Source organism: Gymnoscopelus braueri (genome assembly GCF_963280865.1).
Source record: "Gymnoscopelus braueri genome assembly, chromosome: 13".
Taxonomy (NCBI): domain Eukaryota; kingdom Metazoa; phylum Chordata; class Actinopteri; order Myctophiformes; family Myctophidae; genus Gymnoscopelus; species Gymnoscopelus braueri.
The window spans coordinates 39,527,884-39,549,843 of NC_137615.1; the positions used below are offsets into that span (position 1 = coordinate 39,527,884).

Below are 21,960 nucleotides of genomic sequence, written 5' to 3' on the forward strand. Positions count from 1 at the left end.
AGCCATAAAATCCAAGATGGCACAACTTCCTTTGCCTCAGGGCTCTGTAACATTACGCTCAATGCTGACACTGCTGCGCACACACTCACGCACGCACGGACAGAGGTTTTGCGCATTTATAGTAGGATAGAGAGGCAGCCCGCTTACATAATCCATTCAAATATACACATTTACAATTTCTGAAAATGCCCACTCCTTTTGTGACGTGTGTGAACATTTTCGTCCTAAAAACGCTGTTTGAATAAAATGAAGTTATATTTTAGTTTTCAACCTTGTTGCTGTTGTTCTTGAGGTCGTCATGGCAGCCGTTCTGCACCGCTACCTCCTCCACTGTCTGCTTCTCTCCGGGCTTCAGCACCCTGCTGCAGGACGGACAGACAGACTGGACGCAGACACGCGGAGAGAGAGAGAGAGAGATGGAGCCATATGGTGAGGGAGAGAGAAGGTGAAAGAGGGTGGAGATAGAGATTAAGTAGGACAAATGAGCCACGAAGTGACAGATAAATAATTAAACAAAAGGGGGTCAGTGTTGGAAGTGCTGGCACGGAGAGAGACAGACTGGAAATAATAAAAAAATCTGGGCCAAGCACCCTAGACACTACTAGACAGCCAGGACACGAAACCCATCTCTTTATCACTAGATTGACCTGGAACCGCAATCAGACATCTTCCTGTAATTTTTCATTCGTTTGACCTACAGTAATCTGGAACAAACCAGACAATGGAAACAATGGCAGTGCCCATAGACTAGAGCACTGACGCCTGACCTCAAAACCATGCAGCCTAGATCATGAAGATTTTGCACTGGAAACTACACCACCGGCAGGAAATCACTGTCCCCACTGAAGCAAGCACATCACGCTCCGTCAAAAACATTCTGAGATAGCCGTTTTTGTATAGTTGAAATGACTGAAAAATGACTCTCCTAGAGAAAAAAGTAAATCCAATGCAACTCAACGTGTCGCTGCTCATGTGCGGGAGGTGTGTAGTAGATATAGTTTGTTTCCAAGCCTGAGAATTGTCGTCGATTTGTAGGCAGCCTTTTATTTTCTCACTCTTTGGATAAATTATTATTTTAGACAGTGATCAGGTGTTAAGGAATTAAACTTTCTGAGGTGAGAGGAAGGGGGCTAAAACCAACTCATAAAATCTTGAAATCAATTGTTTGTTTTTAAAGGCAATGCAACTCAACGTGTCGCTGCTCATGTGCGGGAGGTGTGTAGTAGATATAGTTGTTTCCAAGCCTGAGAATTGTCGTCGATTTGTAGGCAGCCTTTTATTTTCTCACTCTTTGGATAAATTATTATTTTAGACAGTGATCAGGTGTTAAGGAATTAAACTTTCTGAGGTGAGAGGAAGGGGGCTAAAACCAACTCATAAAATCTTGAAATCAATTGTTTGTTTTTAAAGGGAGGCTAAACCTGGGGTTAAGTGCTCTGTTCTTCTATCTGTGGTTAAAAGCCTGGTTTCTGTGTTTTATGTTAGGTGTGTGTGTGTGTGTGTGTGTGTGTGTGTGTGTGTGTGTGTGTGTGTGTGTGTGTGTGTGTGTGTGTGTGTGTGTGTGTGTGTGTGTGTGTGTGTGTGTGTGTGTGTGTGTGTGTGTGTGTGTGTGTGTGTGTGTGTGTAGAGATAGCCTGCACCTTTGACCCTAGCCTAGAGGAAGCCTTTATGACCAAGGTCATTAAATACCAACCACTTCTACATACCATCTCAGAGCTGGGCTATAGGTGCAGACTATTTGTTTTTATATTTGGCAGCCTAGGACATACCCACAGACTGGTTGTTAGAGGGTTCCAACAACTTGGGATGCCCAAAAAGGAGGCAAAAAGGCTGGCAAAGTATTGTTCTATTTCTGCTATAATTGGCAGCCGCCACATATGGCGGAGACGCTGTTACTTATACCCATAGGGTACTGAGTGACATGCTTATTGTATCATGAAGACGTATTCCATGATTTTGTGATGTAATCTTACTGCACCTTTAATATTTGTGTCCTTGTATATTTGTGTGGACATAAATAAATGGTTAAAATGTGTGTGTGTGTGTGTGTGTGTGTGTGTGTGTGTGTGTGTGTGTGTGTGTGTGTGTGTGTGTGTGTGTGTGTGTGTGTGTGTGTGTGTGTGTGTCGTATATATATATATATATATTTGTTTATTTATATTTTTATATTTTTATATTGTAATATTTTTATATATATACATATATATATATTTGTTTATTTTTATATATATATATACATATATATATATACATATACATATACATATACATATACATATACATATACATATACATATACATATACATATACATATACATATACATATATATATATACATATACATATACATATATATATATATTATGTCCTATATTGCTTTCTTACTCAAATGTCACTATGCCTCTTTGAAGATGACTGACAGTGACCCATATGCCTGTGTGCATGTGTGTGTCTGTGTGTGTGTGTGTGTGTGTGTGTGTGTGTGTGTGTGTGTGTGTGTGTGTGTGTGTGTGTGTGTGTGTGTGTGTGTGTGTGTGTGTGTGTGTGTGTGTGTGTGTGTGTGCGCTCGCAGTGTATGAAAAGCTTCAAAGCTGAGTCACTAGTTCTAGGGAGAGAGCCTGTGAAGGGTCTTCCATCACCCAGTGTGAATTGCCTTATTACCACACCAAGGACCATGCTGTTCACCCACAGGCCCCCCCCCCACCCCACACACACACCCCCCTCTCCTGTTCCCTCTTATCCGCCTCTCGTTTCTTTTAAGTCTCAGAGAGCACCAAATTGTACCAAAAATGGACTCTCTCACAGTTACCATCATCACGCTGAGGATTTTACTTTTTTTTGCACGTCTTTGCTGGGAGGCAGCCCAGTGGGGCACCCCGTGGCAGCAGATGAGAAATTCACCCCGGAGGTGGGAGTAAGGAGGCCATAATGGATAGTAAATGGCTTAATGAGCAGTACGGTCTCACTGGAACACAGGAGAGAGACTGTGCCTTTCATTGCCGGATTAAAATGGATACTGGAACTGATTTCTCCATTTGTATGTCAGTTTCACATTAACCCATTAGAACCGGGAAAGCATCCGTGTCGTTTTAGATTTTAGCTATATATAAATATAGCACATTGGTTGGCTATTAAAAAATAGCAGATCTACAAGCTCATAACGCGGCACGAGCTTGCAGATCTGCTATTTTTGAAAAATCGAGAAAATGTGTGCAAAATGCAGATCTTTGAATATGTATATTTTTTAAAGAGAACAATTTGACCTCAAATCTTTGCTTCTGGGGGTCCGTGGAACAACATATTTTGGGATGGGGTCCACGGCCAAATACATATAATTTAGAAGAAGAAATTGAGCACCACTGATGTAACAACATATGTTTTATAGGATTTAGAAGACATTTTTAGAATTGGCCTCAGGTCTTAATGGGTTAAAAAGGATTTAATGAGGACTGGGCCACTTTGCCAGCAGAGGTGAAATAGGCTAATGCGCTCCTGAGAGAGGAGGAACAAGAGTTCAATTACTTTGGGGTCACATCGGATTCGGTAATAACCTTTTAAAAGTCATGTGAAAAAAGGTGTCAAACGCATTAAAAATTTAATGTACAACATTTTCTGACTGTTAAAGCTGCCAGGATGTACAGTAGGCCTAATCAATGTACAATCAATTATTTATTTCACACATGGAGTACTGTTTTACCAACTGGGCACTTACAGGTGGGGCGACACATAGTCAAAAAGGGAACATCCACACTCACATTTTAATTTCATTTTAATGCAGCAGCAGTTATAGATTTTTTTTTTAAAGTTTTGGCTCTTCTGAAAACACTGACTATGGCCAGAAGGGCCAAAACAAGTTTGTTTCAATGACTGCTGCTGCATAAAAATGAGCTTGAAGCTTAGTGAGTGCGGATGTTCCTGTTTTGTTTACATGGGCTCGCCCTACCACTTCTAAAGGAAATGTATCAAACAGAGGGATGGCAGTGACATTGGCATTAGGACTACCACTAGAGGGGACTGTGAGGTACCAAATAGATGCACCACATTTGGACAAAAATGTGCTGTCACTAAAGGTTGGAAAGTGTTAGAATGGCCTACCCAATGCACTAAGGCAGTGCCCTACATATCCCAATTTGAAGACCCATCTCAAACAATGGCTTATGGCAAACCAGAACTGTGATATCTTTTAACTCGACATGTTGTGCAATGCACCTAGTTTTGTTTTGTTTATAGTTTTCGCTCTATTTGTACATTTGTATTGCATTTTAACTTTTATAATGGCTTTGTTTTTTGTTACATCCCTAGGGAGGGACTACAGATGTAAATTAGCATTCCTACTAACTCGGCTTGTTTACATCTCATATTTTTCATTAATGTGCTCTGTCCGTAGCCTGGCAAACCATCCCGGACGTGAAATCTCACACGACCGAGACGGTTTACCAGGCTACTCATGTCCCTATCAAATTATCAAATTAAATAAGATGCATACGACACATACTGTACAGAGAGGAGTTCTCAGGCTAGATGTATACTTTGTTGCACACTGTATAATGCTGCAATTGGTGTGTTGTCGCACGCTGAAAATATAACTATTAATAAATTAAGCTGCGAATCATTCAGTTAACTGAACACTCTGAGCAAATGGATAGTGTAATTGATAGAAAACAAGTAATTTTTGGGGGTGAACTACTCCTTTAACACATTGGGTGCCAGAGGTTTATTAAAATATTATACGTTGAGTGCCAGCATTTCTTCCATCCACTTGCGTTATACATTTCGTGCTGTGAGAAGCCCCGACGAGGAAGTGCATGTAAACAAAGCGTGCGTGCGAGACGGCGGAGGGTCCCGACTAACGCCTGGAACAATAATATTTCCAACGCGACCCTCCATTGCAGCGTGATCGCCGATCGAAAACGTCTCGTTTCCACCACATTAAAAAGAAATGGAGATATTAAGCTTTTAATCAAGGAGATAACATTGAAAACGCCGACCGGAAGGATTTTTTACATGGAGCCAGATCCAGCCTCTTCTTCTCAGAAACTCCTTGGGTGATGTCAAAGTTTCGTTTTAGCGCCCCACGTGGCCCACATGTATAAAAATAGAATTGGGTCAAAAACGGTCCGGACCGTTTTCGGCACTTCTCGTTTGGACCCTCAAAAACGGTCCGGACCGTTTTTGGCATTCAATGTGTTAAGGTGCGTACCACATAGACTTTGATGCCTGACAGCGTGTCCCGGGTTCAATTCCCGAGCCCGACGGAAAATTTCCGACTCTGTCCCGGTTTCCTGTCTCTCTCCACTGTTATCAACAAAGGCGAAAAAGCCTGATAAATTATCTAAAAAAGTAAGTATGTAGTGTTTAAAACCGCGAGTAGAAAATGTACATGAATGGAGAGTCCAGTACTTAACCACTTGTCTTAAACGCTCTATTTTCAGTCAAACGGACCTAAGTTACAACTGCACTTGGACCGCTTTTGTCCGTCTACACCAAATCTCTTTGCCAAAAATAGCCGATCTACAAGCTCACAGCGCGTCCATCTTGTAGATCTGCTGTTTTTGACGAACGTTCCAACCAGAATAGGCATTCTGGGGTTCAAGTGGTTCAAGCACACTCGGTTCGGTTTGCACCAGACCCAAACTATAGGCTGTATGCACAGACACAACAAATGACCAAACCTCCTAGGCAGACGTCCACCATGCATAAGTCACTTCATTTATCCGAGTGGATTGGATTGATGGACAGTACTCGGCTGAGAAAGCATTTGTTATTTCCTCCCAAGATCATTTTGTATCATCTTCTCTTGGCGGTCTGTTTGAGGTGCTGTACAGTTCATGCGTTGTTTGCTGACTCGCCTGTTTCCCCAAAATAGAGCCCAATTTGTTACACAGTAAAATCCTCAGCGTTCATTTAAATGTGGGAGTGTAAAAATTGACCTAAATAAAATGTACCCTTTCAGGTCCATTTGCTACAGTTTTTACTGTGTAACAAATTAGGAAGATTCTTGGCTCTATTTTTACTTATTCACCCTACAGTAGCTGAGGGTTGACTTTTTTGGCGGTCTACTTAAGCTCATCTGATTCATTGCACCTCCTCCTATTTTGTATTGTCAGTGTATTGTATTGCCACTGACTGATACATGTTCTTTGTTTGCTCCCAGCACCACCAGTAGGCTCTGCTTTGCCTAAGGGTTCTGTTTCCCCTGGGGGTTTGTTATAGATGTATATCTCCCTGTGTAGCTGCTGGCATTATCATTTATTGTTGTAATGTTTGTTGTTTTCTTTATTTGCAAATGTTTCGTTATTATGCTGTAAGTGTTGTGCCGGAAGTGGCGTTTCTATGTATTCCGGACATTTGGCCATATATGGTGTCCCAGTCAAATGGCTCCCTAGCAGCAGTGTGCCACACACCCGTGTGAACGGGTGTGTGTGTTTGTAAGCAGCGTGGCGCTGATAACTTTGAGTACCTTGTACTGCACCTCATTCCCTTTACAAGCACTATGCAGCCAGAGAGGTAATTTCATGTCTATTTCAATTTTCTTTCGTTATGCTACATGTTTATTGTTTATCCTCCTGATCGTTATTTACTTTCTATCAACAGTTTGACGTTGGTTTATTGATATGAGCTGAAAGGATGCTTAATAAACTATCAGTGAGCAAACCCAACTGACTCATCTGTGAAGGGAGTGACACCCTGCTCTTAAATGGTTGTCTGCTAATGTGCTGAGCAGGGGGTAATGTATAAGCAGAGCCTGAACGCCAAGATCAAATATAATATTCACACTTGTATTGACATTTTACAAATAAATGTTCTCAAGTTATTATTGGTCTCAATCTACAGTATTTGTGAGTTATCTGACTGAAGAAAGTGAATCATTCAAAAACAACAAAAGGCTCGAATATCAACACCAAAACACCAAAAGCAATCTTTCCATATTTGGACAAGAGTGACATCATCAATATGATGTCAGAGATCCACATGGGCCTCGTCTTGTGTAGATCTGTCACAATTAAATAATCGCCTGATGGCAATTATTTGAGATAATCGCAATTATTTTGCATAATCGTCTCAATTGTTTGCATTCATCTGTCGAATAGCGAAAACAGCCGATCTACATAATTCGATCTATATAATTAATCGTCGACCGAAATGCCATGATGGTGACCAGTGTTGCCAGATTCTGTGAGAGAAACAAGCAACCAGGTCTAGGAAAACCAGCCCAAAAGAAGCGACTATGGGCCACATGAGTACTTTAACATGTACATCAGCTATTTGAAAATAGCAGATCTACTGTGAGCTTGTAGATCGGCTATTTTCAAATGAAATCTTGCGGGGGAAATTATAATAAGCAGATCTGGCAACCCTGATGGTGACAGGCCTAGTCTTGTGCAGCCTATACTCACCACGGCTCTGTCTGTGGGCAGAGTGTAGGCTGAAGGGGTTCCATCGGGCGCTCTGGGCGTCGTCGGGCCGCTGGAGTCTCCATGTTGCGGTCCAGACACGCCCAGCTGGGAGCAACTACACAGAGGATGCTGCTGATCCGTCTTTCTGCCTGAGATCAGGTAGGTCTTTAGGCCTGAGAGAGAAAACACACACACACACACACACACACACACACACACACACACACACACACACACACACACACACACACACACACACACACACACACACATACACACACACACACACACACACATACACACACACACACACGCACACACACACACAAGGGAGAGGACAATGTCAATGGTAAATTGATGCCCTTATTTCAAAATTTGCGGGAATCGCAGAGGTACAAGTTCACAATGCTTCACATTGTGATACGTTGTGAGCTTGTAGATCTGATACTTTGATATTTTTTTAAACATTTTTGTCTGCCTATAATGGCATGCCCAGAATAGGGAGGGCACGGTTAAAGCGGTTAACCCATTAAAACCGGGAAAGCATCTGTGTCGTTTTAGATTTTAGCGTTGGCTATTCAAAAATAGCAGATATACAAGCTGACAGCGCGTCACTTCGTGCCGCGCTTTGAGCTTGTAGATCTGCTATTTTTGAAAAATCAGGTCCGAATTTGGTTCTGGGGGTCCCTGGAACAAAACAGTTTGAGATGGGGGTCCACGGCCAAATACATTAAACATACGTTTTTCAGAAAACTGTTAGGATTTAGTATTTAGTATGTCTTTAGTTGGTAGAGTAGGAGAGGCTGGTAAGGTTTTGGGCAGTGGGTTATTTCAGGATTCAGTTGAAGATCTACTGAACGATGAATCCCCTGTGTGGAGGAGGTTACTGGCAGGCATCCAAGATCAAAAGATAAAGGGAGACAAGAGCTGAATATAAATGTATCTCCTATTGAAGAAGAAAACCCCAACAGCATTAAGCGTAACCGTGAACCCATTAATACGTGTAGAGATAATAAAATACAACTCATCCAATATTGTGCTAATAAAGCAGTGATAAAGAAGTGACTTTGTAAACATGATATAAAAGAAGACAGCGAAGTTGCAACTGCAAGCCTGAACTCCTCAAGGCAGGTCATTCCAAAGCCCACGCAGTACGCACCCTGACTGCAAAAGCACTCGGGTTTCAGTGAGTATTTCTGAATCACCGCTAAATTTCTCCCTGTGGGTCATAGGCTGCGCAACAGCCCGTACGAGTAAAAACAATGTCATCATATATTGGGAGTGAGACCATTTCTAGCTCTGAAGGTGATAACCTTCAGAGCTACTGTATGGGTTCCCATGCCTCTGCTTCCAATATCCCCCTTGTAAGAAGGGGGGCTCGAAGGAAAAAAGTTTGGGAACCACAACTCAATCTAAGAGGATAGCATGATCTGTGTCACTCGCTAATATTAGATTATTTACAGAACATTGTAAATGATCTAATATTAGCTAGTGAATACATGTTACAACAGTAAGGAACATACTCGTTTCTGTGCGATGATAAGCTTTGAAACCCGACTGAAATATTTCAAAACCATTTCTAGATGTGAGCAGTCAGTTGCAATAGCACATCAACCACGTAATTGCAAGATCCCAGGTTTGATTGCATTTCCCCTCTATACACTCAGCATCCTGTCACTCGACACTATCCTATCTAAATATTCCTCATTCAAATTGAGAGAGAGAGAGAGCAAGAGAGAGAGACACAGAGAAGACACCCAGGAGGAATGGAAACAAACAACATCAACATTTCGCAGACTGTACCTGTATGAGAGAGTGACAAAAAAAAACTCTCGCTTCTTGACTGATTCTCGAAGAAAGAAATATATTCCTTTTCCTTTTATAAGATCCATTCTTTCCACTGTCAACCAATGTCTCCATAATCTATTTCTCCCCCTGCCTCTCCATGGCCTGCCCTAAGGGAACCACAATGGTTTCTTTATAGAGAAGCTCTTCTTCCAGTGCCAAGTCCCTGTATAAATAGCCTCTTTAAACTATATTCTCTGTAATGAGAGACACCACTCTCCTTTGCAGCTCTGATAATTTGCCATTTTCAACAAAGTATCACCCAAAAGCCTTTGGTTTGTCCAGTCCCATGATGATGATTCTCACTGTATCTCCGTTATTCAATGTCAACGTCTTCTTGTGCAGGGGGCGGCAGTGGCTCAGGGGGTAGTGGCCGGATGGGAACCGTGAGGTTCCCAGTTCGAACCCAGGACTCCCCCAGAGTTAGTGTCGAAGTGTCCTTGAGCAAGACGCTAAACCCCAAATTGCTCCCGATGAGCAGTGTTGGTGCCTTGCATGGTTTCCTCCGCCATCGGTGTATGAATGTGTGTGTGAATGTAATGCACAATCGATGTAAAGCGCTTTGGATAAAAGCGCTATATAAATGCACCATAGACCACAGAGTTTGTGTACTGTACGTGTGTGTGCTTGTGCAATGGTTTGGCAGCTAGATAGAAAGAGTGAGGGAGACAGAGTAAGAAAGTTAATGTATGAAATGTTTCAGTCCTAGGCTATTGCCTTGATGAACAACTGACTGTCAGCTTTTCAGCCCACTGCAGCTTCATCACGTTCTGACGGCTGCACCCCCTGGGTAGGCAACCCAGCCTGGTGGAGATTTGCACTCTACTGCGCACAGCTTTCTTGTGCAGCATTGTCATGCCAATAAAGCACATCGAATTGTATTGAACTCAATTGAGCGAGAGAGAGAGAGAGAGAGATAGGGAGAGACGGAGAGAGGCTCAACAACAATATGTGGCAATGTGAAAATGGATCGCATTCATTCACAATTGTATTAACTTATTGACATGCAATGCATTTCCATCGTAGACGTGTTCCAAGACACTTGTTCAGATGTGACGGTGAGTACATGAATGACAAGGACACACTCAGAATGAGGCCTGCCTCGGCATCTCCGATTGCGTTCATTTTCCAATCGACTGACTTCTCAATTCAAGGGGATTTAGGATTAGCAATTCTGTGCATAGCAGGGCTTATTGTCAAGAGAATAGTCACATGGTACAATGGATAAGAAAGACCACGGATAAAAGCAATGAGAATACCGTGGTACTGTGTCAGGATCAAATGTTAAAGGGGTACGTCACCCCCACAATGACTGTTTTTCTATCAATTACGGTACTCTCAAATGTGAAGCCTTGAATATATGGAGAATTTTTGCTTTTGTCACATTGCTTTACGGTGAATCCAGGAAATGGCAGGGCTACGCCAGTGGTGTAAAGTAACTACTGTAAGTGCATTTACTCAAGTACTGTACTTAAGTAAAATTCTGAAGTACTTTTACTTTACTGGAGTATTTCCAATTTTCTATACTTTTACTTCTACTCCACTACATCTCAGAGGCAAATATTGTACTTTTACTCCACTACAATTATTTGAAAGCTTTAGTTACTAGTTACTTTGCAGATATTAACATACATTAACCACTTTAGATCTGCTATTTTCAAACAATTTTGTACTTTTAGTTTTGGTACTTTAAGTACATTTTGATACCAATACTTTTGTACTTTTACCAAAGTAAATTTTGAATTCCGGACTTTTACTTGTAACAGAGTACTTCTACATTGCAGTATTGGTATTTTTACTTAAGTAAAACATTTGAGTACTTTTTCCACCACTGGTCCCGGCCACAAATTATTTAAGCCAATTACAGGCAAACAGTATGGAATAATAAAACCCTGTTTGACAGTCATTGTTACATGATCTCACAAGACCATTTGGTACCTAAAATCTCTGTCTTGTTTCCAGTCATATCCTCATCACTTCAAAAACACAGCTTTTTGGCGGAGTACGTATTTATAGATTAAAACACTTCTGGGCTAAACAGACTCACGCGCGTGTGCGAGCACGTGCATGTGAACTCAACTCGTGCTGAGCCCCACGGGCGTGCCCAGGAGAGCTCCTCTCTAGCGCATGCTGTTTACGCCATAACTGATGTAAAGTCAAATATTCTGCAAAATATCTGTGTTTTTTGAAGTAATGACGATATGACTAGATACACACACTCGGGATTATACAATAGCTGTGTTGGAAGTATATAAATTGATTTTTGTTATCGTTTAGCTGTTTTTCAGCATGTACCCCTATTCTTTTTTCCAAGTATATTGTCAATATGTATTATGTTATTCTTTTTTCGTGCTTACTGTATTATCTATGTTTTCACCCCTGTCCGTGTGTGTGTTTGTTTGTTTGTGTCTGTCTGTAAAATGTTTGGGATTATTCATTCACAATAAAGGAATATGACAACTATGAACTTCATATGAACTATCAGCTTGTTGCATCTCATCTGAGTTTGCCCTCCAGTCTCAACCAACACTGGTTGACAGGTCACAGCTACAGTACCAGGTGTGTGTGTGTGTGTGTGTGTGTGTGTGTGTGTGTGTGTGTGTGTGTGAGTGTGAGTGTGTGTGTGTGTGTGTGTGTGTGTGTGTGTGTGTGTGTGTGTGTGTGTGTGTGTGTGTGTGTGTGTGTGTGTGTGTGTGTGTGTGTGTGTCACCGGCCCAGGTAAGTGCCTGGGGACCTGTGTGTGTGTGTGTGTCACCGGCCCAGGTAAGTGCCTGGGGACCTGTACTTAAACCACGTAATTCTGCTGTCACTGAAGCGCTGGCTGCAGGCTCTGAGTATTGTCGGCTCTAACTACTTCAGACAGGCCTGCAACCGCCTAGCCTCACCACAGACACCCCAGGGCTTTAGTCTATGACCAAACAGACACACACGCACACGCACACACACACACACACACACACACACACACACACACACACACACACACACACACACACAAGAAGCAGTGCTACACGTCTGATCTCATCTGAATCTGTGTAGAGGCGTACGTACTTACACCAAACCCAAAAGGATGGGCAAACACAGACGGTCGCACGCACGCACGCACGCACGCACGCACGCACGCACGCACGCACGCACGCACGCACGCACGCACGCACGCACGCACGCACGCACGCACACACACACACACACACACACAGAGATCAAATAGTGCAGAGGCACAAAAAATTATGAGAATGACTTGTACGGAAACACATGCGCGCACACACACACACACACGCACACCCACAGAAAGACAAAAGAAACAAACTCATGACCACGATAAACACTCGAAAACTCAAACCCACACTTTGTTGGTTGGGTCGATAGCCTTCACCAGTAGCTATAAGGCTGGCATTTGAAGGCAGCAAACAGCAGTAACAAAGAACTAATCCCTCGCACCACTGATGCAGGGCTCGGAAGATGTGTGTGTGTGTGGGGGCGGGGGGGGGGGGGGGGGGGGGGTGCGTGAGTAAGTGTGAATCTCCGTAAAATCACTAAGCTGGGTTATAAAACAAACAAACCCCACACACACACACACACACACACACACACACACACACACACACACACACACACACACACACACACACACACACACACACACACACACACACACACACACACACACACACACACACACACACACACACACACCCTGCTTTGGCTGATTTCATTAGCTTGCTAATGATATCCACCCCACCCTTCCTTCCCAGTGGACTGTCCCACATATCGGCCCATATCGACTTACATTTTGTCTAGCTGTGTGTTGTGCACGGGACGGCCGGGTCAATAACACTGGCTTTTTCTTCTGTCTGCCTTCTTCTTTCTGTTCTGCCTGATCATTGATCTCTTCTTGCCTCCACTTGTCTGTCTTGGGTTCGGGGGAGAAACGGGCAGGACTGAAGGTAAACCATACCGTACAGACACCCAGTGGTGGAAAAGTACTCACATTCTTTACTTAAGTAAAAGTATCAATACTGCAATATAGAAATACTCTGTTACAAGTAAAAGTCCAGAATTCTAAATTTACTGGATTAAAAGTAAATGTACTTAAAGTACCAAAAGTAAAAGTACTAAAATGTACTAAAATGAAACAAAAAAAAGTACAAAAATGTTTGAAAATAGCAGATCTACAAGCTCACAACGCGTCGCGATGCGACGCGTTGTGAGCTTGTAGATCGGCTATTTTCAAATAGCCTATGTATAAAATAGGGCTAAAGTGGTTAATGTATGTTCTATAATATAATAATTGATAATTGCAAAGTAGCTAGTAACTAAAGTTTTCAAATAATTGTAGTGGAGTAAAAGTACAATATTTGCCTCTGAGATGTAGTGGAGTAGAAGTAAAAGTATTGGAAATTGGAAATACTCAAGTAAAGTACAAATACCTCAAAATTTTACTTAAGTACAGTACTTGAGTAAATGTAATTAGTTATTTTACACCTTGCATAACCGCCACGGTAATAATGACTCAAAATTCAAAATGATCACTCGAGAAGCGAGGGATCAGTGTACGAACAAATACGGGCGTCAAAGAAAAAGAAAATCCGCTATATGGGGATTGTACATTTTCTTTATAGGAATTATCATATTCCTTTTGACAAGTTGGCTGGGAGCATTACCGTCAACAAAGCAATGGTCTATTATTAGATCAAGCACACAGGGCTGCTCAAGCAGGTGAGTCATCATTTGGGGGTTTATATATCTTGAGTCATGGATTACATAAAACACAGAAGGAAAGAGGAAACTGTAGGAGCCTTCAAAATCCATCATAAGAATAATCATTTGCCTCTGCTCCATAATACTAACAAACGACTCCCTAATGGCTCTTTTCAACTACAAGAAGAAGTGCCATGTAACATATTCCACAGGTTCTGGATGTTTCCATGCGCTACAGGGCTTGGTTTCAGATAAAGTTCTCAGAATCTAATTTAGGCCCTGCTCAGGAGATAGTACTAATCCTGAGTTCTGGAAAAACAGAACTCAGAACTTATCATTGTAAAATGTTTCGAAAATAGCCGCTCTACAACCTCTGTTCTTTTGTTTTTTACAGAATGGCTTCCCAGATTGCTTCAACCCGGCGTCCCTATTTTGGGCATGTCGGCAAACATCTTCCAAAATGTTCAATATGTGAGCTTGTAGATCTGCTATTTTTGCTACTTTTGCTCGACACTTCATACGACGAAGCATTGAGTTATGAAAAAACATGAACAGTTGAAATATGGAGATACGGTTTCTGCCCGACATAGGCCGATATACTGCCTGCCTCATATACTCTGCCTGTTAATCAGACTTGTTTAATGCCTGTCCCTACTCAGTGGCGAACAACAGCTCCTCACATGAGAAGCACGCTAGAATGGCACATTACCAAGCAGAGTACTGGAGCTCTTGCCAGACCACAAATAACCAAAGCCAGTAAGGAAGACAACAAAAATGGGTGCCAGAAAGTAGAAGTTATTTTCGCACCTGTATGCAGTGGTGTAAAGTAAAAGTGGTGTCAAGTACCGTACTTAAGTAATTTTTGGGGGTATTTTTACTTTACTGGAGTATTTTCAATTTTCAGTACTTTTACTTCTACTCCACTACATCTCGGAGGCAAATATTATACTTTTACTTTTACAATTATTTGAAAACTTTAGTTACTAGTTACTTTGCAGATACAGATTATTACATTATAAAACATACATTAACCACTTTAGCCCTATTTTATACCTAGGCTATTTGAAAATAGCCGATCTAGAAGCTCATGCGACGCATTGTGAGCTTGTAGATCTGCTATTTTCAAACATTTTAGTACTCTTACTTTTGGTACTTTAAGTAAATTTTACTTTTACTTGTAACAGAGTACTTCTATATTGCAGTATTGCTACTTTTACTTAAGTAAAACAAGTACTTAAGTACTTTTTCCACCACTGTATGGAACACGTTCTTGTAGAAGTCATGGCAGAGGTGACACATGGCTAAAAGAGGAATAGAGGATGAAAAATAGTAAAGGGCGAATCATCTGTATATAGATTTTTCTTTCACTTCCTCAGTCTCAGAGTGCACAAGGCCAGGCCACATTTGAAGCTCTGCACCCACACATAATGGCCCTGATTGATACAGTTCACCAGAAGGTACGAGCAATCAGTCATCTGTATTTTTCCCTTCCCTCAGTCTGTCAAGATTCCAGAACTGCCCACCTCTTTCATTTATCTCTATTTTGTCATTCTTTTTTGTTCTGTAGCGTTCAAGTCTAGTACAGTGTGTCTGTAGTCTACTCTGTCTGTAGTCTACTCTGTCTGTAGTCTACTCAGTCTGTAGTCTACTCTAGTCTACTCTGTCTGTAGTCTACTCTCTGTCTGTAGTCTACTCTGGCTATAGTATTCTCTGTCTGTAGTCTACTCTGTCTGTAGTCTGCTCTGTCTGTAGTCTACTCTGGCTATAGTATTCTCTGTCTGTACTCTACTCTGTCTGTAGTCTACTCTGTCTGTAGTCTACTCTCTGTCTGTAGTCTACTCTGTCTGTAGTCTACTCTCTGTCTGTAGTCTACTCTCTGTCTGTAGTCTACTCTGGCTATAGTATTCTCTGTCTGTAGTCTACTCTGTCTGTAGTCTGCTCTGTCTGTAGTCTACTCTGTCTGTTGTCTGCGCTCTGTCTGTAGTCTACTCTGTCTGTAGTCTACTCTGTCTATAGTATTCTGTCTGTAGTCTACTCTGTCTATAGTATTCTGTCTGTAGTCTACTCTGTCTATAGTATTCTGTCTGTAGTCTACTCTGTCTATAGTATTCTGTCTGTAGTCTGCTCTGTCTGTAGTCTACTCTGTCTGTAGTCTGCTTTCTGTCTGCAGTCTTCTCAGTCTGTAGTCTGCCTATAGTATTCTCAGGTCTGTAGTCTGCTCTGTCTGTAGTCTGCTCTCTGTCTGTAGTCTGCTCTGTCTGTAGTCTGGTCTCTGTCTGCCTTTGGTTGATGTAGCTGGCACAGAACCAGGAAACAGAGGAGATGACATCATCCATTAGAATGACAAGCCCCATTTCTTAATGTGCTCCCATTGACAGCTTAACGTTGACCCTGCGTTGACACTCTTGCGGGCCGATACCGGTGGCAGCGGTTTGAATAAATGGAGTTTGAAGAAGTGAGTCCATAGCCATCCCTTGCACTGGTTGGTTGGTATGTAGGATGCATTGATCCCATTTTGTAGCCTGACAGCATAGTACAGAGAATCGCTTAACACGGTAAAGCCCCGCCGGCCGCAAAGCAGCGCGATCAATCCGCATCGACCGCAGGGGGCTTGCGACGACGTCTATTTATCCATGCGCGTGTTACATAGGTGGACGCGTAAAGAGCGTTTGTGTGCCCAACCGTCACGGCAGTCATCCCAGGGCAATCCCTCGTCTTTATGATCCGGCCTTGTGGCAGTTGAGATTGCGCTTGCTGTCAGGAGTCAAATAGCATAGAGTGGTGCTAACTGTCGTGACTCGCCGTCTAAATTGGCTGGTTAAATGGGGGTCAATATCAACAGAATGCATCTGGTGCTGTAAAGTGCACGGGGACTCACCGGAGGGAATGATGTTATGAAACGCCCTGCTGCGCGACTCGACTGATGCAACGTCAGCTCTTTCTGGCTGAGTGTACAAGTGTATGTGCTTGCCTGTTTGTTTGTGTCTGTTTTAATTTTTTAAACAACTTAAGACCTACAGTATATACTTCCTCACATGGCAAATAGCAAAATAGCGGCATAATGGGACATGTTGTGAGCTATTTATGAAAAATTCATTAAAAATCGGAATAAATAGTAACGCCAGGGTTGATGTCTACCTGTATCAGTGCATTCTTCTCCTCCTGACAATCTATGTTTGTGCACATTGAGTGCATGTGCGCGTCATCTTTGCCCCATCCTTTGACGACCCTGGGCTAATTGAAGGCCATCGTTAGCAGCAGCATCGCCTCAGTGCTTTATTACGGGACATGAAGTGTCCCATCCTGCGCTATCAGCTGACAGTGAAACGGTAGATAACCTTTCCCTAAGAGAGCCTATGCACATTATCTCACTCTCCAAGCCCCTTTGTCGGAACAAAGGTGAGTGCCATGAGAATAGCACTTTGAAAAATAAATAACACCCTCGCTCGCAACAACTCCCACCCTTTTCTCTCCTCGTACCGCATCCGTGCTCTTCTGGGACAATGGCTGTCCCCGAATCCCTCCGGTACGACGCTCAGGCGAGCGCCAGAGTGGAGAAGTTGTCTGACACGCACGCCTATGCAGCCACACACGAACACACACAGGCAAACAAGTCAAAGCGCTACATGTCGTGACTGAACTGTAGGCCACTCTGTCACTGTCATTCTCCACGCTGCCTCAGTCACCACAGACAAACACATTAGAGGGGGATGAAACCCTCGGCTGATTCTGTTATTTGTTTTCCAGTTTAGGTTCAAAACCACAACAGGGTAAAACATGGCAGGCTGCAAACTGAACTTATAGTGCAGCAGCTAATCAAAAATAATAAGAGGTGTGTTAGATTCAGGTGTGTCAATGTACATTGACAATATTGCTGACTACTGTCTATGCGTGCACATTTGCACACCCATACTCTACACACATGTAAATCTAACACATCCATTATTCATTTGATTACCTGCAGCTGCATTGCTTACTAGCCATGTTTTTAACCTGAAAATAAGCCTAGGGTTTCATGTTAAGCTGGGAACAAACCTATAACTCTCACAACATCGTCCCTGAGATATAAATATATATATAAATAACAAATACAAATATAAAAAGCAAGCAAGCAAAAATGAGGGGGGGGGGGAACAGATTTTTACCTGAGGGATACACAATAGAAACCACAAGAGATAAATTAAGTACAAGCACATTGTTGCTACATCCATATGATGAAATCATGTACACTCTTTGATCAATGCTGAAACCCCCCCGTGGCTGTTGACGACAAAGTGATGACACCTTTCAATTCAACCTTCGTTTGAACCACTTAAGCTTAAACAGCCAAAGTTGTTGTCTCTGAGAGTGTTTGTAAAAATACAACAAAGCACAAGGAGCAGGCATTTGGGAGAGAATCGGTGTTGGCAGGTCTTCTAAGACTGACACGCAGGTGCGCAGTCTCTCCCTCTCACACACACACACACACGCCAGACCGCCCGCCCGCCCGCCCGCCCGCCCCCCCCCCCCACACACACACACACACACACACACACACACACACACACACACACACACACACACACACACACACACACACACACACAGAGTTACGTGGACAACATGACAGGTAGCAGGTGGTGTGGAAAGACTAGCCCTGCCAATCTTGCCAGTGCTACGAGCCAGTTTAACATTTGCCAACCAGCGACCACTTCCTCTCCACTGTGTTCCCATCCTGGGGTAGACATCCTGTCCCTGACGGGGGGTCGGGTGTTGGCAGTGGGAAAACAGAAGGAAACGTGTCCACAATATGACAGGCTATTTGGGAAAGACTTCATTATAAAAGTGAGGGTGCTACAGGACAGAAGAGAAAGGCGAAAGGGAAGGAGGAGGTTGTGTTAAATATATCTGAGGAAAATGAGGTGTAAATATTTTAACCCTTTCAATCCGGGAACGCATCTGTGTCATTTTAAGCATCTGTGTCATCAACCATTATTTTATAATTTGGGCTATTCAAAAATAGCAGATATACAAGCTCATAGTGTGGCACAGAGTGCATTTTTTGAAAAATCTTGAACATTTGTGCAAATCTTTCAATACATATATATTTTTTAAACAACATTTTAACTCATATCTTTGCTCATGGAGGTCCCTGGAACAAAATATTCTACAAATGTTCGCTATAAAAAATATATATTCAAAGATTTGCACACATTTTCACGATGAAAAAAAAAAAGAAGATCTACAAGCTCATAGCACAGCACTACATAGCATACAAGTACTCGGTGCCGTGCTATGAGCTTGTATATCTGCAATTTTTTAATAGCCAAATAAATCTTACAATAACACAGGACGGGTTCAAAGGACCATACCAGTGGACTGGCATGTTTACCACAGTGACTATAGGACTGTAGTTCAGTGGTTCTCAACCTCCCCACAACAATACATATATTTATGCAGTGGCCTATATAAGAAGGCACGACACAGTCATTTCTATATTATTTTGTTATGGTTATAAAAGCTGGATGTTTGCAGTGCTTAGATGCGCACAGTATTCAAATTCTTTACTTAAGTAAAAGTACCAATGCTGCAATATAAAAATACTCTGTTACAAGTAAAAATCCAGAATAAAAAATTTACTTGAGTAAAAGTACAAAAGTATTGGCATCAAAATGTACTTTAAGTACCAAAAGTAAAAGTACTAAATATTTGAAAATAGCTACAAGCTTTATATATTTTCAAATAGCCTAGGTTTAAAATAGGGCTAAAGTGGTTAATGTATGTTTCATTATATCATAATTTATATCTGAAAAGTAACTAGTAACTAAAGTTTTCAAGTAAATGTAGTGGAGTAAAAGTACAATATTTGCCTCTGAGATGTAGTGGAGTAGAAGTAAAAGTACTGAAAATTGGAAATACTCAAGTGAAGTACAAAATTGTACTTAAGTACAATACTTAAGTAAATGTACTTAGTTACTTTCCACCACTGGTCACAACGCAACGTGTTTGCGAGCTTGTAGATCTGCTCTGTGAACTGGCTGTCGTGGGGTTGGGGCTGGTCACCGCGGCTGGACTATCGTAAAGTCAATAGCAGCTTTTAAACAACATTTGAATGGGTCAAACATTATATTGTAAAACACAGGGCATATATGTTTCTCGCATGAACATTCTAAAAACCTGGCAGCTCACCAATATGGCTTCTTTGCCTGCAACAAGACGTCGAGGGGCGATGGGAGACAGTGTTAACCCATTAAGACCATAGGCCAATTCAAAAAAATGTCTTCTAACAGTTTTCTAAAAAACCTATGTTTCTATATCGGTAGTGCTCACACTTTTTCATGTCAAGGACCCCCAAAATTGTATTTGGTCACGGACCCCCCCCCCCCATTTCAAAATATTTTGTTCCAGGGACCCCCAGAAGCAAAGATTTGAGAAAAAAAGAATTAGCTTCAAAAAAGTATATTCAAAGATTTGCACACATTTTCATGATTTTTTCAAAAATAGCAGATCTAGCAATTTTTCTACCGGGAAAAATAGCAGATATACAAGCTGATAGCGCGTCACTTCGTGCCGCGCTATGAGCTTGTATATCTGCTATTTTTCCCGGTTTGAATGGGTTAACAACAAACACAGCACATGCAGATGGAGAGTGTGGGTGATGACCGAGTGATGACCTGATGCGTGTTACATTAACTTCAAACTCTGTATCCTGTTGTTGTGGACGTGACAGGGACATTACAGCAGTGAGGAAAGGTGTAGCTCACACAGACCCGCGCCAAGTTGTGTCTTTTAATTACCGTTCCACCAACAGCCTAGAATTGTACATATTATACACAGTAAAATCCTCAGTGTTCATTTAACTCTGAGAGTGTACAAATGTGACCGAACGGACCGGAAGAGTTACAAATAGATAAATGAACACTGAGGATTTTACTGTGTAGACACCAAACTCCGTTTATTTCAGTGTGGCATTAAAATGTATAGACTTGAAAAGTGCTTGAGATAATGTAATATCCATGAACTATTAACCACACAATGATATTTAGGCAACAAAGACTCAATTATTCAGTCATCTTCGCTAATGTTTCAATGACTTTGGAGAAAATGTAAACAAAAGTAAAATCTAAAAGTAAAGCCATTATTGGGGGAAAATGTGTATGTACAATATATATTATGGGAGAAGCTGTGAAGGGACAATGACATGTATTGATGTTGTGTGGTCCCTCAAGGAAAGAAAGACTGCAGTCAGAGACAAGGGTTTGATGGACTGACTTGGAGAGAAAGAGAGAGAGGGGGGGGGGGGGTACGTGATAATGGCACTGTCCGTGCTGTCGGTAGATGAACCCATTCTGTCAGGAAATATAGAAGAAACATATGCATCTTTCATAAGGTATTATCGAGGGATTCACTCTGTCATTTCTGACAGTGAACGAGTGTGGGGTGTGTGTGTGTGTGTGTGTGTGTGTGTGTGTGTGTTCTGTGTGTGTGTGTGTGTGTGCGTGTGTGTGTGTGTGTGTGTGTGTGTGTGTGTGTGTGTGTGTGTGTGTGTGTGTGTGTGTGTGTGTGTGTGTGTGTGTGTGCGTGTGCGTGTGTACAGTATATGGATGCTCCCCTGACCCAAGTACAAGGGGAGGGGGGAGGTGGGGGTGACCTTCCTCTAAACATCTGATTTTTTTTGCTTTTGGGTTGTTTTTTCCTGAACCCAGGCTGCTTTTTAATCCTAACATTTATTTAATTTTTGTTATTTTTTACGGCGGTAAACTGAATTATTAAAAATGTCAAGTTGAAGCAGAGATTCTCCACTGACTGAGAGAATGACAATGTTGTATAAGGTTAGCTGTTTCCCCGTTTCTAAGGCAAAGGCAGCAATCATGTAGTCTGCTATACTGTAACGAGATGGCTGCCTTACAAGAATATGTTTATGGTCAAAAGTGCGTTACTCAACGAAAACAGTAATGGATAATGGCTGCCGTCACACTTTTATTCCAAATATGTTTTAAAGCTCTGTTGATGTATTATTTTCTTTTTATTATTTGT

At 42.0% G+C, this 21,960-nt stretch overlaps 1 protein-coding gene across 1 annotated transcript in view; it reads right to left on the bottom strand.

Moving 5' to 3' along the window:
* LOC308098059 (adenylate cyclase 9) overlaps positions 1–21,960 on the bottom strand; it is a 63,721-nt gene that overhangs the window by 18,408 nt on the left and 23,353 nt on the right. Inside the window, exons 2-3 of the mRNA XM_080446278.1 lie at positions 7,399–7,571; positions 272–382 (exon numbers count right to left, since the gene is read on the bottom strand). Of these exons, the coding sequence (XP_080302404.1) occupies positions 272–382; positions 7,399–7,571 (284 nt within the window). The remainder of the gene's footprint in view (positions 1–271; positions 383–7,398; positions 7,572–21,960) is intronic.